Genomic DNA, 10,849 nt, shown 5'->3' on the forward strand with positions numbered 1-10,849 from the left:
ATTGAAAAGATTCTGTGGACTCTCTTGTTTGCTGGACTAAATGTAAGCACATTCATATTACATCACATCTAGCTATTAAGTATTTTATGTACTGTCAAAATAGTCTGCACTCAGTTTATAAATTTAACTTTTTATATGTTTAATTGTAATTTAACAATAGATTTGACATTTCCAAAAGTATTCATCATGAACAAAAAAATTGTCAACCGAAAACAATGCCAACATTAAAAAATTCAATGAATGAATCTGGGGTTGCAATCATTATCTTGCCTGTGAAAAGGCCAAGTCAATCCTCCCCATTAACTCATTTTCATGGAGCTGAACTAAAACTGTGCTTTTCTTCCTGAAAGTTGATTCATCAATGAGAAACACATGAAGAATTTCAAATTCAAATTTTACAATGAACTAAATTCAAACCAGCCCATCCAATGAGGCAAAACTAAACACTTCAGTTACTTGGGATTCACAGGCCAGATTGCCAAGGCTCACAAGTACAAGTGTGATAGCCGCACTTCTGTCAAGGCACAAAAAGTACAACCAAACCACACAGTACAACACACACAGAATTTATTCGAGCCACACCAGCAGGAATGAGCAGTATTTAGTGACCAGGTCACCTCACTAATACCAGTGGATCTCATTCACAGAACTCATTCAGAAGCTACAATATTTAAGGCATTTTCCTGCATACAAATTTGATAACATTCTTTGACATCAATCATTTACTCTCATGTATAATTCATAAGAAGAGATACCCTTGTTTACAGAAATTAACAGAAGTCTGGAAGGGTGGCTCCCAGTACACATCAACATCCATTCTCTGCCTGCTTAATTTCTGGTCTTTAATTAACTCTTGCAAATGGCTAGTTTCATACTAATGTTAAGTCATTAAAGTTAACAATGGTGCGTGAAACTTCTGGACAGAAACAAAGTCAAACTGGGACTGGGCTAGCACCCTTAAAGTAACTGAATGCTTACTATAGCTTTTGACAATTCGTTCATGTCTCAAAAGGTAGTAGACTCAATCAGCTGTGTTTAGGCGGGGAAACAGATTTATGAATGGACTGCCTTTTGCCAGCTCATTGACTAGATCAGTAGTCAGTTAGCACTACTGTGTTAAAGATATCAAGGAAGGCGTCAAGTATAGATTTTAGACTGCAGCCATGTAACAGCACAATCAAGGAATTTTGTCACTACACGGGCAGTCTAAAAAGGAATGTGCAGGAATTTTCAATCAATTCCTGCCTCGCGATTTATCCTGCAGGACCCCTACAACTTTTTGGAGGAAGCCTGCAGTGTAAATCATATCAGAAAAATTCGTTGTCAGTCATTCATTCTACTGCACCACCGGAACTGTTGCACTCAGGTACGTGCAGTCTAAAAAGGCAGCCAGTGTGAACGACCACACAGGCAGTAATTATGTTAATTTTTTCACTGATTTTCCTGACATTGCAGTCCAAAAAACATCAAGGATTCTGGAGCCTGGGGGCTCTGTTGGGCAGAAGTGACAATTGATCCATCTGGAAAGTTTGTTAGCCTAAAACCTTATATTTTCTCTCCCAGCCTGTTCTCTAGAAGCCTGTGACTGAGTAAAACCTATGCTGGTTTTCTTATAATTGATATTTATAGCTATCCTATCAACACAAACATCTACACAAGACACAAGACAACCTTCAGCAAATATAGCTGTACTGATGCAATATAGTTAATGACCAAGAATTTTATCATGACTTCACTTCTAGTGCAAGACTTGGTTACTCGAGTTGCATTGAACCTGTTCTGATAAACAAAAGGGTTAGAAAGTGCATATTCTCTCAATTCACTATGCAATACTACCATTAGAAACTCTTCAAAATTATGAACAAAATATTATTTTTCATATATTTAATACAATTTTACTCTAGATATAGATAATGTATGGAAAAATAACTTCTTTCCTCATTTTTTTAGTTCCTCTTGAATGCTTTCAAATTTTAATGATTGTCTATATTAAGTTAAAGTTGAAGCTAAACATATTCTATAATTTGAAATAAGCCGATCAACTGGAAAACACAATTCATATTTTCCATAAGTTAGTCATTTGTAAAACAGTATCATTTACTTCAACTTGTTGACATATAGGACTGGGTGTTACAATCAGAGTGCAGTATAAACAGCCCTGGTTGGTAAACTATATTTGTATGAGTAGGAGTATACCCCATCCAATCAGATAGTAATATTTCATTCTTCGTTCCTCACTCAAATTGACAGTAACGACTTTACTCCAGAGAAGAAGCCCCTCCACCATCATCCAAGCAAAAGCAGCCATAAAGAACAAATGCAGAAGAGCAGTAACAGCTGTGCAGGCAGTCTACAAAAAAATGCAACAAATTACTTCTTAAAGTATTCATGATAATTTTATGCAACATAAATTAAAACTGATTTTTAAGTTCAATAAGTTAATAAAAACTTCAGTATCACAGCATGACAAACTGATCTTGAGGAATTGATTATTAGAAATTTTGATTTGGGTCTCATAATAATCCAAACTGAGCAGTATAATTAGGATTAAAAAATTAGGCCAAGCTCTGAAATTGAATAAAAGTGAATGACAAAGAAATGGTACTGGCCATCAACAGGCTCATATGTGTTCACATGCTTCTTTGGATTTTTGCAGAGCAAGTTGTGTCAAATAATCATCAAAATTGCACACTATTGAGGAGCCAAGGATTCAAAAACTAGATCAGCAACTGGATGTCTTTAACGATTTAGATAAAAGACTCATAATCAGCAGTATAGAACAGCAGTATCTCTACCAATAATCAAACAGGTACATAAATGGAGAGAAACAAAGCCAGTGTGAGAAGATAAAAGAAATGAAAATGACTTCTTAAAAATGTAATTTTACAAATTCTCCTGTCATGATTCAGTTGAATTTTGGCTCTGTCATTGTATTCATTTTTGCTGATAAATGCAACTTGCCTTGCTCATAAAGGTCATTGCATGGGCAATACCAACTCTCTCTCTCTCTCTCTCTATGTGAAACTTTATTGGCCTTTGGCTTATGGGCAAATATGTGATATGGACTAGAAAGTTCCGCAGTTCAATCTTTGGATTTATACATCATTTAATTTATTTCCCACAAGTAAAGAATTAGAGAATAGAATTTGCCTTCGTGTCTCGAGCCGGAAAGGTTAAGGTAAGAAATGCTTCCATTCTATGTCAATGTGGACTGAACAAACTTCAGCTGATGATGTCCGGCCCAACTGTATAATTCCACTGCTAATCACCGTAGTGCTCTCCAACTGAACTCACTCAAAAAAATCATCAGCTCTTCCATCAGATTAGTGGAGGACCCAATCCATAGCTCCTTAACAACCCAACGTTCCTTCCTCAACATTGCTTGGATCTTCAGGAAAAAAAGTCGATGAGGGGAGGAAAGCCAATGGTATTCTCCCCACCCCAACCTTTCCTATTAAAAAAATGTCCTATTAGAGGTAACACGTTTAGCCCAGTGGTTAGTGCCCCCCTATTACAGTGGCAGTGACTGGGGTTCAAATCTGACGCTCTCTGTATCTGCACAGATTTCCTCTGGGTGCTCCAGTTTCAACCCACCCTTCAAAAACATAAGGGGGTTGTAGGTTAATATGATATATTTGGTAAGCATGGGCTCATGGGCCAGAAGGGCCTGTTACCATGTTGTGTCTACATTTTTTTAATTTTAAAAATATTTCCAAATGAAATTGAGCTCTACCTGTTGACAGATTTGAACATGAAAGATCCCATGCCACTATTTCAAAGAACATCCGACATCATTTAAAAAAAATGATGCTATCATATCATCAATTTATTGCTGATCATGACAGTGTGTGCATAAATTGGCTGCTGCATTTCCTCCATTAAAGCCATAACTATATTTCAAAAGAGTACTTTGATGGGTGTTAAATGCTTTGGAACATGCACTATGCCAATAGTGAAGTTGTTATTTGATTAATTGCTGCAATAACAATAAATAAGTCTCCTATTAGAATAATTTTTATTCAATCATGGATATCATACAACTTCACAGCAAGATATTTTTCTTTTGAAAACAGAAGGGTAACTTGAAATTACATGACAAATAGTAAGTATCTAAGGTGTCATGGTTGAGGACAAATTGATCAACAGAGCAAAGCAGCATTATGGCTTTGAACAGAACATTGCTGGTCAGGATCTCCAAATTTACCCTTGGTGTCAAGGTAAGTCCTGAAAAACACTGTTCAGCCTTGGCATATATTCTCAGAAGTACTGAGCTGCAAAGCGTAATATTACATAATGGACCCTATCTCTAGTAACAGCCGAACAATGCTGCTCAATTAACATTTATTTTTAATCACAGATATAGGAAATGCATTGGACTCACAACAATGTGTTGAACAGCCAAGCAAGATGAGAGGCTCAACATACCTTATTGTCTGTTGCTGATCCACTGCTCAGCAACACCACCTGTGCTGCAATCAGAGCCACAAACAAGTTTTTGTGAATGGAAGTTCGATCTGATTTGGGAATACTGGACATTGAATGAAAGACACAAGTTACACACATTTGACTTTTTTTGCTTTCCAAAATAAAATAATCTGAAGACTGTGGTTAGGTTCATATCATGCAATGGAAACACTCCCACAGTATACCACAAAACAAACACTTATTAAAATATTAAATGTTAATAATCATTAAAATACCCACTAAAATGTAAAAGACTTACTCTAACACAGTGAAGAGAATCAAGGTCACCACCAGGGCACATAGAGAGGCTCCAGATCCGATAAACGTCAGTTTGTTTAAAATGGTCTCTGTCTCCACGCCCCACTGTATAGAACATTGGAATAATATAATGTTCTAGAAACTGTTGATTTGATAAAATACAATACAGTGGACATCTGTTTAGAGTTGTTTTATATTCCACATTGTTCACACTTAGAGATAAATCCAGAAGCACGTTATTTACTTCACCACCCATGTGCTTTTATCGCAATTATGCCCCTTACTGCACAGTCAATGAGAGTATAGGCACCAATTGAAAGGAGGCATAGCCCTTCATCTCACCAATTTCCTGAGGACCCTCATGCTTCATCCTCTGCCAAATCATTACCCAACCATATCCCACTTTGCCCCTTTGCTTGCTTAACCTAAAATACTATCAACCTTCAGAGAATCCTCAATAATTCCAAGGTATGCACAAATTAAGGCAAGAGCACAATGTGGCACAATTCAAAATAAATTAAAGGTAACTAATAATCTGGAATCACTTAAAATACATGAGTCATTCATGCTGATTAGCTTCATGAAAGATTTCAGGACACCCAATGAACTTAAGGAAATCACACCTCAAAAATAAAACCTAATCCATTTTTGTAGAATTCATAATTTTTTGAAATTCTTTGTTCAAACTTCATTTAATGTGGGAAATACTGCTTTTCACTTTTAATTGCATTTTTGACATTCAGACATTGTTACACACATTTTTTTTAAATTGTTTGAAACATGCCCAATTGATACAGTTGCGATAGTTGTCCAGGAGTTATGCTGGATTATCCAAATAGCTTGGTTGGTTCAGCATAGCAAATGTTCAACAGGAATTGATAACATGCACAAAGCTCTGCATTGTTTCCATGGCACAAAATCTTTCCTGACCAGTCTTATCACACGTAAATCTTTATCTCTTAATCACAATGTGTCATACAGACTGATCAACACCTTTTTCATTATGGCTGAGAAGAAAAAAAATGTCCAATTCAGATTTCCACGCATCATTAGAATAAAAAAAAATCTGCACTTGTGGACTGTGTCTTTTAATGGAATATGTTTGCCTTGCCTAATTTCAAACCTACCTGCATTTCTGTGAACTGTATCAACACAGCAAAATTAGTGGTATGGCTGCAAAAGCAGACAGTGATTTCAGACTCAAATTGGATCACTTGACAACCTTGTCTTGACCATCCAGCATAATGTCCCTCTCTGAAATAAATATCATTTAAATTATCATAAAAATGCCAATTAATTTGTATAAATCCATTTATTAGCTCTTCATGCGTCGCATTCTGTGCTTTGACAGTGCAAGTGCTTACCCAAATACTTTTTAAATGGTGAGCTCATGAACCATCTCATGCACAGTCATGAGATATTATAAAGCTAATAACATAACTTCATTCAGGTGCCTTGCTGTTCAGAGTGGGTGATCATGTCTCTCCATCCATCATGATCTCTGACCCTGAAAATTGTAGTTGTTTGCTCCCATGTTCTTCTTCAGTGAAGGCTCCAGCTTTGAACTGAGACTGTAGTCGATATCGCGTTCATGATTATACAAGCAAAAAATACTGAAATAGTTTCCCGTTGCCTTCTTCAGTTGCAGTGCCCATTGTGTTCTGACCGGGTATCCCCAGTCATTGATCAGCAGATTCATCTGCCCAGCGTTTTTAGTTTTACAACCTAAATTCTATTTTGTAGAATTTGCTTGTTAAAAACCATCCATCATCTGCAATCCATGGCTTCACATGATCCTGATTGGAAGGCTAAATGGGTACTATACCTTGCCCAAGGGTGACCTCTAGGCTATTGGACGGAAGGAGCTCCTTACACCTCCTTTTGCTGAGCAATTGCACAGCACTGACTCCAAAACATAACCAAGATGTGACAAAAATCAAGGAGCTCATTAATGTATATTCTTCCCAATGGAAAATGATTCAGCCATGAGTAAATGGGCACAAATGACAGGCTATATTAATAAAGGGGCATTCAGTGGTGGTGCTGGTGCCAGCAGCTCTCATGCCCTTGCTGAGCTTGAAAATTCCTAGCAGTTGCATTTGGCTCTTTCAAGTGCTTCAGTTTTTTCCTGCATCCCAAATGCATGCACACTGCAAAGTTAATTTCCACTGGAAATCATCCTAGAAACTGGTGGAAATTGATGATGGGAATTGGGAGAGAATAAAAATGTGATTGTTGTCTGATCAATGTTAATGGTGCACTGGTGACCCCATTAACATTGATCAGACTAAATGCCAATCTGGAAAGAGTTAAGTCACTCTCAGTTCCTCCTCTTCAATATCCAGTTTAACTGGAAAGTATTTTTTATCTTGTTTGTTAACACAAAGAAAAGACTTAGTAGGAAAAACTAATTTATTCTCAAACCAACATTTTCAATGCCTATTGCAAATCCATTAGATCATTGTAACTCTACTGCCATTAACATTGTGTTCTGACACAATGTTACCCTACTTTAAAAAATATTTAATAGAGCATTAATAGTTGACAGAATTAAATTGAACAAGTTTCATCACCTACTGCAAAGCACAGAATTAATGGAGAAGGAAGTGGGCAGTGATAGAAAACATGTCTATCCTTGTTATGCATGCACAGAATGACTGAACAAATATTTGGTACTTACTGAAGACTAAAATTCCAAAACACACACGCTGCAGTGGCAAATTTAGAAAATCCAGCCTTAAAGTGAAAGAACATAAGAAAGCAGTTGGTCAAATTGGGTTCCAGCTTTTATACCCATCTTTCAAACTAAACAATCTCAAAATGTCTGAACATGAGTGTTCAACAGATTGCTGTTTATTTCCCTTAGGGTCCTATGAAAGGAACTGACCTGATGATTATAATTCTCAGATAAATATTTCAAAATGCCATGTTGAAAAGATTTCAGGTTTCACATTTTCTGATCACGGCTCGACACCCAATTAAAAAACATTTTTCCACCTTCCTTCTGTTCATTGCCTGCTTTGTGATTGCGCAAACATGTTCATAACATCACCCTTTCTATACTTGGAGGGTGGGAAGGGAGCAGGAATGGGAATGGGGCTGCCTGTGCCCTATGATTCCCTGCCAATACCCTTGGCTCTTCATTCCCACCAACCTTGTTTCATCTCTGGCAATTGCACATGCCAGTGAATTTATCCAAGTTTTGGATAAATGCAAGAGTGTGGTTATTCTAATCTGTCAGAAATGTAAATTTTAATAATATAGTTCAAATCAAGTAATAATAAATTAAAAGAGCATTCTCAGTCAGCTTACCACAGTCCTATGTGACAGAGAGTATTGAACAGCAGTGGGAATATTTCTTCCTCTGACTGGATCACGTACAGTTGATGAGATGACCGCTGTCTGAAGCTGGCTTGCTTCCAGATTCGAATCATGATATATTAAATTGTATCGGCTGTTTTCACTGCAAAAGTAAGAGATTTACCTTTGAAACTCTCTGCGTTCCCAACTTGTAATTGAAGAAAAAAATTTTCATCTTGTACCCCAATTTAGTCTGTATTTAATTGTTATTTCGTGATATTGTTGCAATCACAGCACAGCACAGCATGGGTGGCACAGTTAACGTAGCAGTTAGCACAATGGTATTACAGTACCAGCGACCTGGCTTCAAATCCGGTGCTGGCTGTAAGGAGTTTGTATGTTCTGTCTGTGTGGGTTTCTTCAGGTGCTCCAGTTGCCTCCCACCCTTCAAAAGTATGGGGGTTGTAAGTTAATGGGGTTTTTGAAAGGCATGGGCTCGTAGGCCAGAAGAGCCTATTACCATACTATATATCTAAATTTTTAAAGGTTCAATTAATTAATTGACTACTTCACTATTAAAGTCACTAATTTAGCAACTAATCGGTTCTACCAAAGTTAGATGTAATGCAATAACCACTTGGAAATTTACAAATAAATCAAAAGATGCTCCATATTCTCACCATTACCGAATTCACGCAGTGTTGAGTAAATAAATTATAACATTTTTACAAACACACTTAGCAACATGTTAATCATTAACATAGCAGAACTTGAATTATTGCAAAATGAAGCATAAGAGACCATCTGTTCAGTACACAGAGCAAAACAAACTTTAGATCATTTCCATCAGTGGACATCAAATACATCATTCCATGTGAAGTGTTTTACTTTTCAATCAGGCCACCAGGAGTTCCTCTTTTTTTCCTATACAAGAAACCAGATGATCTGATCAGAAAAATTCTCTTGGCTCAATCACCCATTAAAACTATATTTGTTCCCCTGGTTCCGTAAATGAATTTTGTCTGTTAGCTGTGGATAGAAATACATCCAAAGATTTCTTTACCAATTGTGTACATCTAAATTCATGGGCGTGTAGTTTGCTATTTCGTCTTCAGTGCCATGGACTTGAAAACCATTTTTTTTTGGCTAAGAATGGGTTAACAACCATTTCTGAGACAAACAGTGCCACCCATTTGGAATGCTGTTGAGCAATTAGCACACTTTCTTTCAAACTCCCAGGGGATGATTATTTTTAATGTCACTCTGGCTGGGACTGCACAAGGTAAAACTTATTGCTCATCTCATCTCCTTTTAGGCCACCAACCTCCTTCTTCCCATCAAGTTAACAGCTGTCCCACCCACCAATATTACTGTTGGATGATAACAAGCTACCAAAGCTGCCCAAGTGCTGATCCCAGAACTCTCACCTTCCCCAATTGAGGTTTGATGCATGGATCACTTTGTCGAAGCCAGAATTTTTCCAACATGTTTTCATGCCTCCAATTCATCAAGGATCTCCAAACCCATCAGGCAGTCATCTCCAACTAGATATCACACTCAATGTCTGATCAGCCAACACCACCCCACTTCCCTGAAGCACCAAACCCGATTTGGCTCTTGACATATTCCAACCCTCATCCTGAACACCAAACCAAATTGTGCAAGGAGTTCAATAGCAACGCCTTAAGCATGACTCAGGCTTGTTGCAGTAGGTCACAACCAAAAAAGTTGTTGATGTGTCATGGACACAGGTTACATTTTGAAGCAGAATCTGGAAAGCTGTGAGAGTTATTTTTTGACATTTTATTGGCCTCTAGTGGGAATTGCATGAGGGAATATACTAAATAAAAGTCTCAAATACTTTCCCAAGGGCACAGCAGCTTGATATCTACAAATTTAACATTTTTTAAAAAATCACTGTACATTTCTGCTTATATTTTAACTTTGTTTACATTTTAAATATCAAAGAGTGTTAATTAAATGTGACTAAACATGTTATGGATTATTGACAAGCATAACCCTACCTTTTGACTGTCCTCCCAGCTACTAATACAGAGTCCAAGTTGTTAGGAGCCAAATGATGTTCTACACTACGGTAGTAAGCATGTATAAACATCAATTCATTGTACCCTAAAAAAAAAATTCAAAGAAACACTGCATTTCACCTAACAGTAACACACAATAATTGAAACAATATATTTGGATAACAATTATTTTTGATTCTGATAACTCAGTACAACAGCACCACAAAATCAACTGGAATATAGAAGAAGCTAGCTATTGTTCAATATATCCAAAGATGACCTACTGATCATAACTTTCTCAACGTTGCATGATTCACACATGGGGTGTGCTGTCGCCGATTTCTTCGGGACTCTATAAATATTTAAAGAGAAAACACAGCCCAGAAGATCGTTTCAGAAGAGTTTATTGACAAGGTTAACCTTGGAGAATCCACAACAGAGACTCTGCCCATATCAGGCAGAGAACAAGCTTTTATAACCCGAAACAAACAAGTTTTCAATCATTCCTACAAGATATGTACTCCCTCTCACACAGTATGGTTACAAGACAGATTGAAAAGCAGGAAACAGGTAAGGATGCATCCTCAACACATTCCAACAACTTTGTATGAGTTACTCCCTCACCCCCTTCTGTCATGGCGTCTACTTGATTAAAGTCATGATTTCTTCCACATGTGCACATCACTGGATAGCATTTGTTGCCTTGAAGTAGGGAATACCCACATTATTAGATCTGGAATTACACAATGGCCAGATTGCAAATGAGTGGCCGATTTCCGACACCGACATAGCTGTGCTTTTAC

At 37.2% G+C, this 10,849-nt stretch overlaps 1 protein-coding gene across 1 annotated transcript in view; it reads right to left on the reverse strand.

Moving 5' to 3' along the window:
* The window catches only part of LOC138765302 (adhesion G protein-coupled receptor D2), a 326,991-nt gene that overhangs the window by 278,728 nt on the left and 37,414 nt on the right, over positions 1-10,849 (reverse strand). Inside the window, exons 8-14 of the mRNA XM_069942347.1 lie at positions 10,047-10,152; positions 8,035-8,185; positions 7,403-7,458; positions 5,850-5,976; positions 4,724-4,827; positions 4,426-4,528; positions 2,197-2,350 (exon numbers count right to left, since the gene is read on the reverse strand). Of these exons, the coding sequence (XP_069798448.1) occupies positions 2,197-2,350; positions 4,426-4,528; positions 4,724-4,827; positions 5,850-5,976; positions 7,403-7,458; positions 8,035-8,185; positions 10,047-10,152 (801 nt within the window). The remainder of the gene's footprint in view (positions 1-2,196; positions 2,351-4,425; positions 4,529-4,723; positions 4,828-5,849; positions 5,977-7,402; positions 7,459-8,034; positions 8,186-10,046; positions 10,153-10,849) is intronic.

Source organism: Narcine bancroftii, chromosome 5, assembly GCF_036971445.1.
Source record: "Narcine bancroftii isolate sNarBan1 chromosome 5, sNarBan1.hap1, whole genome shotgun sequence".
In the NCBI taxonomy this organism is placed as follows: Eukaryota; Metazoa; Chordata; class Chondrichthyes; order Torpediniformes; family Narcinidae; genus Narcine; species Narcine bancroftii.